Source organism: Cupressus sempervirens, chromosome 2 (genome assembly GCF_028749045.1).
Source record: "Cupressus sempervirens isolate cs-2001-9-10 chromosome 2, ASM2874904v1, whole genome shotgun sequence".
In the NCBI taxonomy this organism is placed as follows: domain Eukaryota; kingdom Viridiplantae; phylum Streptophyta; class Pinopsida; order Cupressales; family Cupressaceae; genus Cupressus; species Cupressus sempervirens.
Genome location: NC_143119.1, coordinates 627,444,069 through 627,462,976, shown reverse-complemented (window position 1 = coordinate 627,462,976; position 18,908 = coordinate 627,444,069). Strand labels below are relative to the sequence as shown.

Sequence of the window (18,908 nt, the reverse complement as noted above, 5' to 3'; positions counted from 1 at the left end):
TCTTTGATTCATGTTATTGTTGTATGTTTTAAATAATTGAGCATAAACAAGTTAAGAAGCGATTGGGGCCAAAGCTTTGACTGGGAGCGAAATTGGTGATAAATATAGACTAGAAGCTTTGGTTGTAGCTTGTATTTCTCAATTCACAAAAGTAGTTACAACTCCCTACTTCTGGAAGTCTTTGTGCCCCAATAGTAAAAGTTATTTTTATAAAATAGATTAAAACAAGACTTGGAGCCAAACAGGTACGCTTCCAACTGGGTTTTGAGTTAGTGTTGGTTTATTGATATCACCATTTTCAACTAACAAATAGAAGTGTAGTTCAAAATTTTATCTTGCCCATTACTCAATTTTTGAAAGTTGAGAGGAAAAAATATTGGTAACACCCTTTCAAAAGCTCTCAACTTCTTGCTTACCTTGAGTTGATCCAAGGAACTGTGAGAAGGGAGAGCCTTCCCTTAAAGGTAGGGGGAACTCTGTCTCATACATTGTGGTTTGTCTACCTATTTTGCAATTGAATTTTAACAAACTATCGGTTGCAAAATATCCACCCAACAAAACCTATATGCAAAGCGCCCCAATAAATATAACTGTTAGCCGAGTATTTCAACTTTCCCAATTAAATCAGTAATCCATTGTGCATGAGTGTTTATGGCAAAGAATTATATAGAATAGTTTTCTTCAGTTCACACATGGTAAATTAAATATAACAACATATAAAAAGCAGTAAGCATTTTAAAGGTTGAAGTAGGAGATATCATACTTCATAAGAAAATTCAGACATGGTCAGCTCTTGGAAAAAGAAGTTTCCATCGTAGCCTAAAACTTTCAAGTTATGGCATGATTTGCTTTTTGTTGCAATGGCATCTTTGCTTTTCATCATGCGACTCTTCTTTAGCATTTTTATAATTTATGTGCATAAAACATAAAAAATAACAAAGCGTGTCAGTAGAATGGCCTGAAGCAATGTAAAGATACCATATAAACCTGAAAAGTTTTAATTATACAAGGTCACAATTGCAACATTATGTCTATAGCACTTTCCAGAGTATAGACTTGTACACTATGAATGGACTATGCATAAAGGCATAGACATATGAAATCATTCCAATAATTGGTTTCAACTTCATCACATTAGTTGATATCTGAACTGCCTGCGTAAATAGTAGGTTTGGAATATCTGCATACATGATTTATCCTCTTACAGGTTAGATGGATAGAAAAAATACAAGAAAACACAATTAGATAAAATCCCATCTATTATATTTGAAGTGAAATAAATCATAGTTGAAATGGGAATTTGGAAATTGTTTAGAAAAAGAATTAGTTACCAGGTTACCCAGAGAAGCCTCTCTTCTTCAATACATCAATAAGATAGTGTGCTACAGATTCATATCCCATCTCCCGGGCTATCAATAACATAATTTTTGAACGTGAAAAGTCAGTATCCCATAAGATACATTAGCTTGGAAACAATTAGAAATCTTGAAGTAGCCTATCTGCTGAAGAATGCTTTACCCGTATATATCGCAATGCCTGTGGGTGGAATTTTGCGCCTCTTCAGACAGATAGAGCTGTACCAAAAAGAAAAAAAATTTGAATATGAGCAGAACAGGTTCAAATTTAGTCAATAGATAAAAGCTAAAAGCCCTCAGCCTATAGGCATTGGTTTGATTAGAAAACGAGCGATATATAGTGCTTACAGTATAAAATATACATACAGCCCAGACCACAAGTAAAACAAGCTATTCCTAGTCCAACATAATACTCCACAGTACAAGGTAACAAGACTATAAACTGATCCAAGTCATGTCTCTGTTCTCTCCCATTAACCATGCCATTATTAATGAAACAAATTTGTAATTGCAATTCTGATGTGTTTATCAGTTGCTGTCGTTTTAAGTTCACCTTAGTTGTTTAAGATGTTGAAAGCAAATGAGATTCTTGATAAAACTATAATGCAGTTGCGTCAAAACATCCAGAACATTAACAGTTCTGACAAGGAGCATGCAATCTTTATTATTAAAAATGTAACACAACCTTTGATGACTGCCTCAATGATTTGATCAAAAAGTCCACAACAAAACCATATTGGTTAAGCCATATTGATGTGATACACTGAAACATAACTTACCCCACAGCAAAGGTTGACATGCAGGTTTGATATTATTCATTTATAACATATTCCAACTTAACATCTACGTTTCCTCTATTTCATTTTAACCTGATGACATTTAATATGGCACTTCTTTGAAACAGAAATATTTTCAGCTAGGGAGTAATATACTTATACATGCTTGTATGTCATATTCCATCAAATCCTTGAAAGTTAAAAGACATAATCTTAAAATGGTTACTTGGTACAAGGAATTCAGTGTGCAAAACTTTGATAGTACCTGTTACAGATCCAGTATGGATTAATGCCTTTCTCTTCAGAGCAATGAGGGCACATCCAGTTTTTATTTTGCCTCACCTCCTCAATATCTGTCATCATCCAGCCTCTCAGGTATCCTTCAATAGATCATGTATCTAAAAATAAGCTTAACTAAACATAAACATAAGAGAATATGCACACAGTATCTATCACACCTTCCCCATAACGAATTTTCAAGCAGGCTCGACAAAATACACCTGTACTTGAATGGCATGCTGAGCAATCTGTTTTGCCTGCCATCATGGACACCATATATTTCATGGTTATTATTTATGATTGATAACATAAATTTAATTTACCAAGGTTATATGAAGTAGTAACATTCTCGTACATCAGTTAACGTCAGAACTCTTATAATGTTGTAAAAAGATATAAACAGCATTGCATGGAGGTTAACCTGAAAATTCAAGAAAGCCTTAAAGCATCATGTAGAAATAAGTCAGAACAAATTATTTTAAAAGTTGACCATCAGACCCCTCAAATGATGGAGAAAGCTAGCATTGCCAGTCTAATCTGTAAACCTAATTATCTGACCAATGAAGCAAAAACAGTGAGGAACCTCAGAAAAAACATTTCCAGATAATTCCCTTGATACTCTCCAGTTTTCTGAACGTTACCTTGTGGAATTGTTTTTAAATATGCATCACAGCAAACTTTTATGTTTCATTAATAATTAATGACCACAAGTGCTCTGTATGCTATTTCAAGGCCAGTTTTGAAGGGTCCAAGAAGTATTGAAATATGATTTGTGGAGAAAATAATAGTCAAGAACAAAATTTCAAATAAACGAATTGTCTATTGACAAAATATACATTGTTTGGCTCACTAAATGTTGATGTTGGGATCCCAAAAGTTAGAGGTGACATATGACTTAGAATGCCCAAGACTTACAATTCTTATTAAAGTTTCTGTATATTTAAATCATTCAGATGCATGCTCCTCAATATGAATTCATCACAAGGCATCCATGCATGTATATTTTGGGCACTCCTGCCTTATAACTCACAGAAGGCAACATTCTAGTGTCAGGTTTGGTTTAAGTACCAGTATACACAGATGCTAAAATAACTTAACAAACTCTCACTTTGCAAGTACAGAAACTTATATGGATGAAAATTTGGACAATTCATTAAATCACTAGTAATCATTTGACTACAATTAAATTATTAAACAATCATATCTACCAATCTTCATTGATCAAATAAATTATGGTAGAGTATACAGAAAGCTTGTAAAACTTTAAATTACTTGATCCCAAAAGTTAAAGGTGACAAACAATTTAGAATGCCCAGGAACTGCAATTGAGCATAATCTCAATAACGATACTTATCAAAGTTTCTACGTATTTGAATCATTGAGATGCATGCACCCTAAAATGATTTCATCACAAGGCATCCATGCATGTTAATTGTGGGAATCTTGCCTCATAATTCATAAAAGGCAACATTACAGTATCATGTTTGGTAAAAGTACCAGTATACACAGATGTTTTAAAAACTAAAAGCTTCTTTGTAGCAAACTCTTACGTTGCAAGTATGAAAACTTATAGCGAAGAAAATTTGGACAATACAATAAATCACTAGTAGCCATTTGAATACAATTAAATAATTAAACAATTATGTAATGTGCATTCCACCAATCTTCATTGATCAATTAAATTATGGTAGAGTATACAGCAGGCTTCTAAGACTTTTAAATTACTTTACCAAAAAAATTTGCCTTCCAATCCAGGCATTCACCTTAAGACATTTAGGTGACACATCAACACAGAAAAAACAAGTATGATTATAAAACACTGCAGTGTTCTTGTAAGTTTTTAACTTGACCAAGCTTAAAAGGATCTTTTCTCTTAAATGAAAGGAAACAGTTGGGAGCTGATCTGAAAGTGCAAAAATTTGCTTAAGTCCTAGCCCCCATGTGCATCAAACTTCATTTTGCCCATCATCTATAGGAACAATGTGCCAGAAGTTATAAAAATCCAATAAATTTCTTGGTCTACGAAGGCTTTGTTAAAAGTTTGCAGTTTTTGTGGAATCATGGAGTTTCAATGGACTACTCTTGTTGATGTGTGTTTTGTTCTACTACAACATGCAGAATCAAACACCCAATGTTTCAAGATGAAAGATCCTCAATCCTCTGTTGATATAAGATCCTCTCTCGTGACCAAGCTCAAAAGGATCTGAAAGGAATTAGTTTGGAAACTATCTCAAAGTGCAAAAATTTGCTCGAGTCCTGGCCGCCATGTGCATCAAGCTTCATTTTGCCCATCATCTACAAAAACCAATCCAAGAAGATTTTGAATGGGTCCCCATTGGTCAAAACTCCCTAATTGTTCTTCCTTGTCTCCTCATGTTCCTACCATGCACCAGAATTTAAAAAAATCCTAGAAATTTCTTGGTCTAGGAAAGCTTTGGACAATTTTTGCAGTTTTTGTGGAATCATGGAGTTTCAATGGACTACTTCCTGATGTATGTTTTGTTGCATTACAACATGCAGAATCGAATACCCAATGTTTCAAGATAGAACATCAACCACTCAATCCTTTCTTGATATAAGGTCTGCTCTCATGCTAACCTTGCAAAGTAAGATCATGAAGGAATTCATGGTTTCATTGACTATGGTACTCGCTCAGTGAAATGGTGTGATTTGTTGGTAATCACCTATGGAACTTATGGACATCAACTATTTGCACTTCTAAAGATTTGGCTTCACAATGTGCAATGAAAATATAGTTTTGATCTTCAACTCAATCTTAAACCTCGCAACTTCGACTACTACTCATAATTGTGAAAGGAAGGAATCACGGATGGACTTGGACTCTACTAGATGCAATCTTGTAAGTGACTCCACCCACCTAGTGCAAGCTTCTAAGGAGCACTCAAATGGTTTTAACATCAATATCTCATTTCCAATCCCATCAAATGGATGCAAACTAAAGATTGAGTATTAATTGAAGTCAAGTACTTTCAATCATTGGCTAACCACACTAGACACTCCTACTATCGGCAAGAGGTTGGTGGCCCGGATTTATTCGAGTCAAGCAAGTAAATATCCACAACAACTTTCACTCAACTAAACTACTTCAAAATGAAATGAAATTTACTCCAAGTGAAAGATTAAGGAGACCATGCAACACCCTAATAGTAGTATGAGTAGGTAATTCATCATGAAGAACCAACAATGAATTATCTATTACTTTGATAGCATCATAGCAACAATTTGATCAAGTCTCTCCCTTAGCTAACCTAGTCTAATATAGCTTTCCAATCTAATGCTTCTATAATCTTTAACCTTCTAATTCCTCTAGTATTGGCCTTTTAAAGATATTCAATTACAACAAAGGACCAAGATCAATTAAAGATCAAGGGCTATGACTTAACCCTATAAACCCTAATCAAGATTTCGAAATTTACAAGCAATCACATGAGGGCGCTGATTCACAAACCAATTAAAAAATTACAATGATTTTCTCAACCAATGAGAAGACAGGACACTTGGCATAAAGCAATTGATTGAAGCTTGATTGCAGCATTTTCTGACTGGAGAAGACAATCAGATGCCACCTCGGCATCCTTATCCTATAGATCTATTTGAGAATATATGCTTTGAATGCTGGCTTGTGGAATGTATTTGTTAAAATTGTAAATATTTCTCACTTGATTGTTAGTAAATTTTGATGAAGAAAATCCTAATACTTAACCTGTATAACCTTGATTAACTCTTTTGAAACTATAAATCTCCTTAAGGATGATTGCAATGGCCTCTATGGTTTCATCTTTCAAGTTTTCTCCACCTCCATCTAGAAATCTATCCATGGTCATGACTTTAATTTGCAATCTTTAACCTTCTAATCATTGTTTTTGAACTTGAACTTATATTGGTGAATTTGATAATGTTTGCATGTAGTTGAATTTGCCTTTTGCATCTTGCATTTGTAAACTTGGCCTGAGCTTGGTCTTCAAATCCGCTTTATTCTCGATCTAAATTTTCAATTTGGTCTCTTGAATTGGATCTGCCTTCTCATTTAGAATCCTCAAGCTTGAAGTCCTCATGTAGAATCTACTCGAGGACTTGGACTTCTTGATCATCACCTTGTCACCATCATCCTCCCTTGTCAAGACCTTCCTCGAGAATGACCTTGCAAAATAAGAAGAGAAACATATTTACTTCTCACCATTCTTTAATTTGGAAGCACAAAACTTTCTTACTATCTGGGTGGAAATCAAAAGTAGCTAAGGATATCGTCTTTGATAAGTTATCATTTTAACTAAACGGTTTCACTCTTTCATTCACCGCACTCCATTTCCAGGATTATCCTTATCCAATGCCTCCATTCCACCATGATATCTTTTACCACCTATTGAGTTGGCAAAATTTTAGGATAGAAGAGGATTGACTCCTCACACGCTAGTAGAATTTGATAGACATAAGCATTTCGGTCTTGCCAGTAAATGATCTCGCATTCATGTTTTGAAGACAAAGTAAAACACTACCATTTGTAGCGGAAACTTGCGGTGTGAGAGGAGCCTTCAAATCCTTAACTTTGACTTGGCTCTGATCCTTTTAACAAAATCATATTCCACACGTCCTTTGATCGAGCCCCTCAATTATTGGGTGGAACTTTCATCTATTTGAGAATTTTGTAGATGAGTGGAAATATCATGCTCATGAGGATTTTATCTTAACTCTTCTTACATATCATCAAAATGTCATGGCCTCACGAGTAAATCGAGGATGGATAGCCATGACTTGCCTAAGGCATCGTTGTGTTGCCTGGGTGTTAGAATCCATAATGGATAACCTAGGTACTCCTACATGCAGGACAAAATGCTTTATAATATGAATGCATGCCTAGGTGCCCATGGCCTAGGTTTACAACGATTATAACTACTCGGATATGGATTTTGCAAAGATCTATGCAGGATGTGAAGTGGGTGGAATATCGTATTGGCTTATGAGTCATAGTATGCAGAATGATTTACCTCAAGATGCAATACTGGGCGCTCGATGCGATGACTTGGGATCCCGATTGGGTTCTCCTCAAGGCCTTAGTTTGACAAGCCAATGTCACCTATGAGCTACTCATTAGTAAGTGAGTGGATCTAAGTATGGTGCCATTATATAAGTATGACTCAGTGTATTCATTGGAAATAGTATATGAGTTGCTTGACATGGAATGTCTTGTAGTATGTTGCATTAATGGGGCTATGTTGTGTTTGACCCCACAGACATAGTTGTGGTGTAGGTGAGGCCTGGGGCCAATCCAAGGAGCATTCAAGTGGTTAAGGAATGGGGCCTATGGCTTTATGAGAATGATGACATTGCTTGGGATAGGGTCATATTGGATGCGCTACATTACGGTCTATGGTACTATAGGGAAGCATTCTTTCAAGGCTTAAACATGAATGGGGTTCTTTGCATGGTTGGGTGGAAGTCTTGCATTGGGGCTTCTTGGATATTGCATTGAGCTAGGGTAGATGCCTGATTCAAGAAACACATGCATTAGCAGAAACAACCATGCTTAATACTAAGGGTAATGCCATCTATTCTTAAGAGCTAGACTCGAGAATGTGGAATTGGGATTGCCCAAGGTTGGAGAATACTTGGCAAAGGTTCTCATGGGAGTAGCCTAAGAGATTGTGTGAAGGTGATTCCATGAACGGTTTTCTGAGTAGAGCTTGTGTGGCATGGAATACTATAAAAGGGTTCTACGGTATAGCTTGGTGTTATTGTTGGTCCCAACAGAACAATCCCTTGTTGCATGGAATGTGACAATGCTCTAGGTTGGAAATTGGGGACTTGCCATGATAGACTAACATTGGGTTCATGATGAGCTTGAGTGAGGGTTAATGTGCATGCCTAGCGAAGGAATCACTGCACAGGGTTCTTGAGTGTATCGGGTTCAATGGTTAAGCTTTAATTGGCGAGCCACGCTAGGCGAGCTAAGGAACAGAACTACATTTGGCTTTGAGCTACATTGTATGCGGCGATGTAGGCAGTTTGCCAAGGAGACTAGGTTTTCATGTAGACTTCAAGTCATGTAGCACATACCATGGGATGTCTCATGCGTTCTTATGCAAGGCTGGTAGTTGATCTAGTGTCTGTGATGCATTGTGTAGACTTTATGTCAACGCGCATGAGCTATTTGCTAGTGTCGCATGGATGAAAACTTTGACCCCGTGACAGTAATGTAGTGGCCTTTCAAAGCGATGCCGAGGTATATTGCAAATCAAGTATGCTTACATTATGAAAGGCTAGGAACAAACACAAATGTCTCCTAAGCGATACTATTGAGCTTGATTACAAGTGTGCTTTCTTGAAGTTGTGGTGCTTCATGAAATGCACACACATCATGATCGAATGGCTACCATAAAAGATTGAGGCTTATTACTACACGGATCGATTGTCATGGATTGGTATCGGACAGGCTAGGTTGATTTAAGGAAAACAAGTATCAAGTTGAGACCAGGAAATGTAGCGGCCTATGCAGATACCCTAGGTGAGGATTGGTTACATCTTTCTTTCTTTGAAACACCATAGGCAACGGATACGAGGAACAGAAAGAGCGTAGATGACTGACATCGACAAGCTCGCTTAACTACTTCTTCAACTCGGCCATTTCTAGCCCGAAGAGATGGTAAGGGGCTTGTGTTGGTGATCTAGCTATTGCCACAAGCTCGACCACATAGTCAACATGGCGTCTCATTGAGAGTCCATCAAGTAACCAATCCAATATCACATCTAAGAATGCAGAGATCACCTCTTTGATAGCTCCTGGGTTGGTTGAAGCAGTAGGCTCCCCTTTATCCTAGCCACTCACAATCGCCACCAAGAAGTGATCACCATCCTTTTTCCTTGCGACCTTTCTAAAACTTAGAGCACTAAGTCTTTGGCTCAGCTCCTCAGCTTCAACTACTGGAACCATACACGATCTCCCAGGGTCATGTACCATAATACAACCCAAATGGGGAGCTATTAGAGCAATGGCTCTGTGGATAAATTCTTGCCCGAGTATCAAATCATATTCAATCATCTTTATCGCCACAAGATTTACCAACCATTGCCAAGATCCAACTCTTATCACAACATTCTTCACGTCTCCTTCAATCTTTCTAGTTGGGTTGCTTATTGAAGGCAGGTGTTTGAAGGATCTACCCGCAAGCCTAGATTTCGTGCCTTCCCAACTGAGATGTAATTATGTGAAGCCCCAAAATATATCATCGCAAGGATTTTCTTGCCACTGAAGAATAATTCAACGTAGCACAGATCATGTTGGTGTTCTTTTGCAGGATAGGAATTTAGGAGTTGCAACATTCCCATTTAAACTACCTTCTCCTCAGCTAGCATGGCTGCTACCTTTGCACACTCCAGACATTCCCTCACCCAATGATCCAAATGGTGAAAGATAAAACAGGTCCTCTCTGTCATTCTTGCCCCTACTTACCATAGGTGGAATCTTTGTCTGCTTTGGTGCCCCCCCAGTAGCAAACATTTTTCTTCTAAGGAGAGTTGTTCCGCTGCTCATTCATAGGTTGGAGGCCTACCTAGAATTTTTGTTATCAGCTCGGGCTCCTCTAAAACCCTTACCAACATCCACTTTATAGTCCAACAAACGATCTGCTGCTGCAACAACCTCAGCTAAGGTCTGAACACATTGTCGCCTCAATTCCTTGGTGGCCCAAGGTTGGAGATCACGCATGAACAAGTACAGCTTTTCAAAATCATTTAACTTAGTGCACTCAAGTTTCAAGACCTTGAAAGAATGCACATAATCTCATACCTTGCCAATATGCTTTAGCTCATCAAAACGAGCCCTTGTCACCCAATCGTTGTTGCCTAGTCGGAATTGCTCTTGCAAGACCACCTTTAACACTTGTCAAGTCTTGATGGAGAGCGAGAAGACTTCCTAGCCCATGTATTTGCTAAATGCATCTGCCACCAAAGCTTTAATCTGCCTGTGAAAAAAGCCTCGATTTGCTTCACCTGGGCATCATCAGATAATCCAGTAGTGTTAGACAAGAACTCATTGACATCCCACAGGAAGTTATTGAGAGCTTTGCCATCGCGATCTCCATCATAGGTCCCAACAGGATTTGGGGGCTAAGAGACATGTGTCCTGCCTTGCAGCAAGGAACTGTTAAGCAGATGGCCTTCACGTAAATACTCCTCTCTCAATGCGTCAATGACCTCATCGTAGCACTTAGCCTTCTCAAAAAGATCAAGATTGGACGCCTCAAGTGAACCAAGACAGTTACTGAATTATTATGAAACATATGCAAAACTCTTATAAGAAGATAAATAAGTAGAAAAGTAAAACAAAATAAAAAGTTCGGCATGAAACACTATTTAAACAAGCAGTGATTTTTAAGGAGTCTAACAGAGGCATCACAGAAGACACTGTGCTGAAGTTATATACATATTTATATGGTGGTCAAAGAAGAATAAATCTATGTGACAGAATACAGAAATTAAGATATGTATACAGATTTATTAATCTGATATATAAATTTAAAGAATGAAATCAAAGAGATTTAAGTACACACAACATTATGATTGGGGCAGATATAAAAGAAGTTGATGAAGGGTACATCAGCGATATTATAAACAAATACAGTTTTTCAAGACAGCGAACTTGCAAAATTATGGACTATTTATAAGTTGGGCATATGCGATTGAAGGTCAGAAAATTAAAAGAATATATCATACGCACTAGAGTCTTCAGCAATGATGAACCATATATGGTAGCAACAGTTTGATGATATAAATATTGGTTCCAAAGAACGAAGCATGATTCGAGGGCAGTATTAAATTATTAAATGAGCACTTCGGGGATATAAATATTGGTTGCAAAGCACGAAGCATGATTCAAGGGCAGTATTAAATTATTAAAAGAGCACCAAAGAAATGATATTTATGGAGATTTACGACAATCTTGTTGATAAATAATAACGCACGATGAGTCTGCAGAAACAATAGAACATTCGTGAAGTTTGAACACAGACATGATAGACGCGATAGTGTGCAAGAATGGAAGGCAGCGATAAGTTCAAAGGGATAAAGAAGGGAAGAGATGTAGGCGTTGTCGGTTCAGTCAAGCAAATAAATTACTAAGACATCTGTTCGATGTGTATTCACTAGATAGAGTAGACTATGGACTGCCGACATTGATCCTACAAAGTCAAAGACATTCAGCGATATATCTGAGGGAACACATATATGTCATCGGTTCTGAGAAGTAACAGAACCATTCGAAGACTTGTATGCCGTTATTATATGTAAATATACCGGGACGACATTGAGAGAATCCCCACATCAGAAATAAAGCAGCTCAAATATGGAAGTGACAGACGTAATTGAAGTGTCATCAGAAAAGCTATCACACAGGAGAGAAGGCAGCGTATAAGTTTTGGCAACGATACAAATGAATAAGACGTTGAAAAGACTGATTTATTCACGAGAGCCAAAAAAAGTGCACATCCACAAAACGCGTGAATAGCATATGTGGAATATAAAGCATATGGCATCAAAATTTTGTAAGGAACAATGTCATTCTGAAAATCCTATATGGGTAAATAATCTTAGTCGCACGTCATAAAAATGGCAAAATGGATTGAAGAGAAAGTGTCACCCAGGCATCAAGGAAGCCACAGAAGACAAAGGAGCTTAATAGAATTGGTTTGTTAAGAGTCAGCAGCTGAGCTAGCAAAGCAATCATAGTATAATTTAATTAAAGCGGCAACTTCAATAAAAGAAAAATTATAATAAGTCACCACAGATTACAAAGTAGAAGTAATATTAAACAAAGATTATTATCATTATAAGTTGAAAGGATGGGTCATTTCAAAAGGGTATCAATCTTGTCTATAAAGAGATTGGAAATAAAATTATTAGGAGAGAGAAATGTGCGCATTAATAAAGAAAAATATTTATGAAGAGTGGAAGAAAGTAGTGTGTGTGGAGCAAATCAATGGAATAAAAAAGGTAGAAGAATATATTCAGATTTATTAAACATCATTCATACATTTTAAGTGAATGTTTTTTATTAAGTTAAGCAGCAAGAGGGTGCTGGCCCTTGGTACAAACAACTCGCACTATGCTGTTAAACGGAATTAACAGCCTTTAGTGCCAAATCCAAGATCCCCAAGGATCTACAATATAAAACTACCTCTATCAAAGACAGAAGTCAGAGAATGACACACCTTGGGACAAGCTCCCAAACAGCTGTAGAACATAACCAAAAACAAGAACCAAGGACTTGGATGAGCCCTTTAAAACTACCAACATACATCCAAACACAAGAGCCAAGGACTTGAATGCGCCCTTTAAAACTTCCAGCGTACATCCAAATACAAGAAGACAAGGACCAAGAAGAAGGAGGTCCTATCATCATCAAAAAAATTGAACAGCTAAACAAGGCAGCAACTTGCCTGCCCTTTCTTCTCTGAATCAGAGATCCATATCCATCTTGGCTCCTTTCTTAGGCCAGCACCTTTGATGATCTTCCGACTCACAGCAGTCTCTTTTCCCACCTCAATAGTGAAAGGGTCCCCCACAACAAAAGCAGGTCTAAGGAAGATCATAACATCAAAGTTGGGAAGATGGAACCACCCACCCCCCAACCTATCACCAGCAGCAGCCATGAAATTGTCCCCCTCACAAGGAGTTACCAGCAACTCAAACCAGATCTCCACCTCAATAGGAGATAGCTTCACCTCCATAGAAGCCATGCAAGGAGCAGAGACAAGAATCCAAGTCCACCACCGCTGCAACAGTATTTTGCTCAAAATGAGAGGACAAAGGATAGTCCTCCCAACAAGGAACCAAACATCAAAGTTAGGAAGATGGAACCACCAGCCCCCCAACCTATCAAAAATGGCAGCCATGAAAATGTCCCCCGCATTAGGAGTCTCCTCCATAATCAGCAACTCACACGAGATCTCCACCTCAATAGGAGGTAGCTTCACCTCCATAGAAGCCCTACGAGAAGGAGCGGAGACAACAAGCCAAGCCCACCACTTCTGTAACAACATTTTATTCTTTGTGAGAGGGCAAAGCAGAGCCTTCCCAGCAAAGAACCAGCCACCCACAAGTGGTGAAACCCAAGCATGGTAAACCAGCATTAAGGCACATGAGCCTAATGTATGATACCAGTAGTGTCCAAGAGAAACACACCACATGAGCCTCCACAGCCTGAGATTGCCCCGAAGGTAGCAACCCAAGTTGACATCCAGCAAAGGGAACGGGGGAGGAACCATCCCAACTCGGCCTTTACCAGCATAACAGCAAGAAGAAACATGCAAATAGTAACACTTCACACCAGATCTTGGGAAGACATAGGATCCAAAAGATTTGATCCAAAAGGAGTCATTCCGAGGTAATATGAGCCAAAGAGAATGAGAGCCTTGGACCAAGCGATGCAACCCAAAACTCCCACCTTTGCCCATGTTACCATCACAGCCAGCTACGGATCTGGGGGAACACCACTCACCCCACAAACATAGAAGGCCAGAGCTAGCCTTCACAAAAATCAGACAACAGCCTTCAAAAGAAGGCTGTCCCCAACAAGGAGCGACACCCAGAAGGAGCCCGTCAACATTGTCACCAGTAGGAAAGGTACCAAATGCCAGACCCCAATCTCTGCACAATCTTTTCAGAAACAAAAGGCCACAGCCAACATGAGTTCCATCCCAAAGGAGAAAACTCCTGGTAGGACTGCACCACACCCGAGCAAGACTATGAGTTTGAGAAACCTCAGCTTTCAGACCAATAACCAGAGAGCGTTGGGACAACAAAGCTGGATCCATCCGGGAAAAGTCCTCCAAAAGCCCACAAAACCAGACTCCCACAGCGCCAATCTTCGCATCATCCTCATCATCATCGTTACCTTCTCCCTCACCAGTCTCAGACTCCCCTGCAATGCATCCACATCTACAGGGACCCCCCCATTTGAAAACTCCATCAAAATTGCTCCCTTTCCCGCTCATTGCTCTACTTGCAAAATTGGTTGTTACGGTATTTTAAGTGAATGTTAGTATAATAAAAGAAAATATTAAATAAGATGGATTGCTGCTCTATACAAGATATATAATAAGAATATTTTCGGATGTGAGTGCATATTCAAAGCCGATATAAATACAGTTTGTAAGAAAAGTAGTTGTGCTAAAAAGTGTGTCCATCATTGGTTGAATTGGCAACATTGCCAAGGTGAAAGAAGTTTGTGTGCATTAAGTTGGTGCTCACGAAGAAGACAGTAGTGGGGGTTGGTGCTTCCAGTAGGTCAGAGCCTACTAAGTGTGGGAGTTGGAACTTCTAGTGAATCAAAGTCAAGCCTCTAGTACATTGGAGCCTACAAACTAATTTGTAAAAGGATAAGTTTATATATAAAGCAATTATTTGCCGTGGTTTTTCCGTATGGGTTTCCATGTAAATCTTGTGTCATTGTGTTCATGTGCACAACTGTTTATTTCAGTATTTGAAGTTACTGTTTGGATTAAAGTTTTAAATTGGTAGAATTGTTATTATACTGATTCACCCCCCGCCCCCTCGGTATAAACATGTGCTCATCATGGAGTTCATCTAGACAATTGCCCTTTACCTTCTTCCTCCCATCCTCCAATCCTTCTCTGCTCCTGATTTCAAAGTTACCCTTTGTAGGCTTTTCGAGTTCGTCTATTTTTTGTCATTTCCTTCTTCCTCCCCCCACCCTTTAATCTTTCTCCACTAATAATATTTAAATTTTGTCCAACTTCCTTTAATCACAATTTGCATAGTTTTCCTACACCAATTCCCATAGCAATATCAAGGAATTACAAACTTTGTCAACATCAAAAGTTCAATAATTTCCCAAACCTCGACAAGTCCAAAAAAGTCTCAGATTTTCTAAGCTCATGAACCTGCCAAAATGCCAAGAAAGTTTCATTTTCAAAATCATTAGCAAGCTTTAATGGACATTCAAACATCATCCATTTATGCTTCAGCTTCTAACCTCCAATTTCACGTTGAATTTCCACAACATGTTCCAACCTTTTTGTCATTTGTTTCTTCTTAAGTTAAAGCTAACTTCTAGGCTTTATCTATTTCTGCATTAAATTTCCTGCAAAATTTTCCAATGCTTTCATTGTCCATTTTGTCCTATGCAGAGTTCAAGTTGACTTCAAGACTTTCATTCAAACATCCTATCCTAACCTCTAGTTTTGCTTCTTTTCCAAGCATTTCTTCCAATGTTCTTCTTTTGCTGATTTCATCCTTCTACAAGTTTTGATGAACTTTTGGAGCACTATCCCCATCTCCAATCCGAACCTTCAATCCCACACTAAAGTCCAACTATCCCCATCCCCAATCCGAACCTTCAATCCCACACTAAAGTCCAACACCTATCCTATATCAAATCTCTATGATTCCTCTTGTTCACCTCGATCACTCCCCAAATCCTCTTGTTCATCTCAACCACTGCCCAAAACTTTTGACCCAATTTGACCGCAGTGTTTATCCCAAGAGGATTCTCCTACCCAAAAAAGCAGTAGTCATGTGAAGGGCATGCATTCACATACAACTTTATTAGTTGAGTTCAACCTCCCAATGATTCTCGCACCTAAAAGCTGCCCATCCAACAAATTCCATGGGATTCCACTTGTCTTGGATAGCACATTTATGAACTCTTGTTCTCAATCGAATTCACACAAGCAACCAAGTGACCAAGCACAATGCTATACATACAATAGACAAAAGTGATTTTTCCATTTCCATATGACCATTTAAATGTTGAGGATTATTTGGGGATTGAACTCCAATGAGCAACAATTTATGTAAATCAAATATAGGGTTAGATATTGTGAATGATGTTACTCAGTAAGGGCCCGTTTGGTTGCTGGAATACAACCGGAATAGGAATAAGAAATTAGAATATGATTTGGATTCTTTGTTTGGTGCGTGGAATAGGAATAGAGAATAGGAATACGTATTCTCATTTTAGCCCCAAAATGAGCTTTTGTCCATTCCAAAAAATACCTGTAATTGGAATTGCTATTCTTGCATTCATTTTAACTTTTTCAAATTTGATTAAATTTTCAAATCCGCTTTGACCTGGGGTGAGCGCTGGAACTTTGTTTTCAATATTTTCAAATATTTTAGCGATTTTCGAATGGCGCCAATTGCATCTTCAAAAATATTTTTCAAATGGCGCCGATTGCAAGTTAACCCTATTCCAATTTAAGTTTGCATAACCAAACAAGGGATAAACAAGATTGGATTGCATTTTTCCATTCCTATTCTTCATTCTCCATTCTCATTCAAATTTTCTATTCTAATTCTCAATTCCTACGCTTGCAACCAAACGGGCCCTAAGTGTCTCCACAGTCTTATTTGTGGATCTTCAGGGAAAGACTAGCTTAGGGTCGTGTCCTCTTGCCACATTTGTTGGTAGGATCGTAATGAAGATTTGATGAAAGTAGTAGCATTATAATGCCTCTCAAGCTTTGATATGGTCTCTTATTTACTACATGTGGATTTCTATGGTCTAGGATAGAAACTAAGAATGTTCAATTATTTGATATCTCTAAAGTATACACATAGCTCAGATTTTGTTGTGATTTCAAAATGTTGTTTCTCTATGTATATTAGAGTAGGCATCAATCCTATAAGCCTGTGATACCATTGTAATCACCTAAAAATGGTCGTCTAAACTATTAGCCCCCTTATCAGCATTTTGGCTAAATTAACTAATCATTTGCCTAGACCAAATTGCTAAACATCAATTAATTTGAATATAACCTATAGTTTGACTATACTATCCTAAATTCATTATTTGATTGAAAGAACATGTCCCCTTTTAATTAAATAAAAGACCCCATTCTTCTAACCCATTCAATGTGCACACATAAAGCCCTTTTTCTATTTTACAAATTGAAAGAAAAGGCTTTTTGTCTCACATGCAAAGTCAACTCTTTTCTTATTGGTCGACATCCACTTGCACATGGATCATACCAAAGTCAACTTGCACCCTCGATCGTTCATCCCTTGATCTTGATCTCTACTGTCCGTATGTCTTTGAAAGAAAGAGCTCTCCCTTCTCAAAGGATCCATCTTCTTGAGTATTGTTGTGTTGCAAGTTTTCTAACAAGTCTTCTTGGAGCTTTGTGAAGAACTTCTCATTCCTTGTCTCATGCTCTCATCCATGGCAGACTAGCTTAGATTCATTGTGCATGATAAGTTAGTTCATCTTATAATTGCTTAAATCACATAGTTTAACTAGCTTGGATCTCGTACCACTCTCATTTTTTATATATATAGTTGCATTGTGCATTGCATGTTAGCTTAGTTCATATTTGCATTGCATTTTGAGAGTTCTCTTGGACATTGGCATTCTTGCTTGTCTCAAAGAACCTCCCATTGCATGGTTTACTAGCAAGGGTTATGTCTCAAAGACTCAGCTGAGAGCTATTTGCATTACTCTAAACATACCCTTGCCCTCCATGGATAGGGATCTCTAAGCCGGCATAGCTTAGTTCATACTTGCATTGCATTTTGAGAGTTCTTCTTGCTCTTGTCTCAAAGAACCTCCCATTGCATGGTTTACTAGCAAGGGTTGTGTCTCAAAGACTCAGCTAAGAGCTATTTGCATTTCTCTAAACATACCCTTGCACTCCATGGATAGGGAGCTCTAAGTCGGCATAGCTTAGTTCATACTATTATTGCATTTTGAGAGTTCTCTTGGACATTGGCATTCTTGCTCATCTCAAAGAACCTCCCATTGCATGGTTTACTAGCAAGGGTTGTGTCTCAAAGACTCAGCTGAGAGCTATTTGCATTGCTCTAAACATACCCTTGCACTCCATGGATAGGGAGCTCTAAGCCGACATTCAAGCATTTCAATCTCATGGAATCACTTGGATAGAAGGGTTTAGAGTGTGACACAATCTTAGTGTACATTTTTAGCGCCCACCATGGGGCAAAAGTATGACTAGAGTTGACCAAAAAGGATAAAGTATGACGATTAGGTCAAATCAAGTAGAAAGATGAGATGAGGTGAATTGAAGTAGGTACAAAATGTAGAAGTGGTGAAGATATAGAGAAATGAAGATGCCCCAGCGAAGATTCAAAGACTAGACTTCAAAAGGTCAGCTAACTGCATAGAAAAAGGTAGTAATTTGAAATGTAATTTTGACTATCAAGATGAACTCAGATTTCGATTTTGATCCCAAAAATGGATCCAGAACATCGAACTGAGATAAGAGGCCCAAGAGGGTACATAAATGTGATGATAAGATTAACATTTTTGATGACATGATACCAAAGAGGCAAAGCAAAAGATCAAGAGGATGAAAAGGCATGATCGTAAAGAAAGTGAAGGAAGAATGGAAGCAAATAGCTGATATGTCCGTGAAAGGTGAAGAGATCTCCCCATATGCAGAAATGCAAGACTAAACTAAAATGATCCTATGATGCAAACTAATATGCAAATTGGTTTACTTGTAAG

The 18,908-nt window shown here is 38.1% G+C and overlaps 1 protein-coding gene across 1 annotated transcript in view; it reads right to left on the bottom strand.

Annotated features, from left to right (window-relative positions):
* Positions 1–959: 959 nt before the first annotated feature.
* LOC149574933 (uncharacterized) overlaps positions 960–18,908 on the bottom strand; it is a 39,111-nt gene continuing 21,162 nt past the window's right edge. Inside the window, exons 5-9 of the mRNA XM_089812149.1 lie at positions 2,590–2,667; positions 2,397–2,484; positions 1,519–1,574; positions 1,332–1,409; positions 960–1,180 (exon numbers count right to left, since the gene is read on the bottom strand). Coding sequence (XP_089668275.1) covers positions 1,336–1,409; positions 1,519–1,574; positions 2,397–2,484; positions 2,590–2,667 — 296 coding nt within the window. The 3' untranslated portion in view covers positions 960–1,180; positions 1,332–1,335. The remainder of the gene's footprint in view (positions 1,181–1,331; positions 1,410–1,518; positions 1,575–2,396; positions 2,485–2,589; positions 2,668–18,908) is intronic.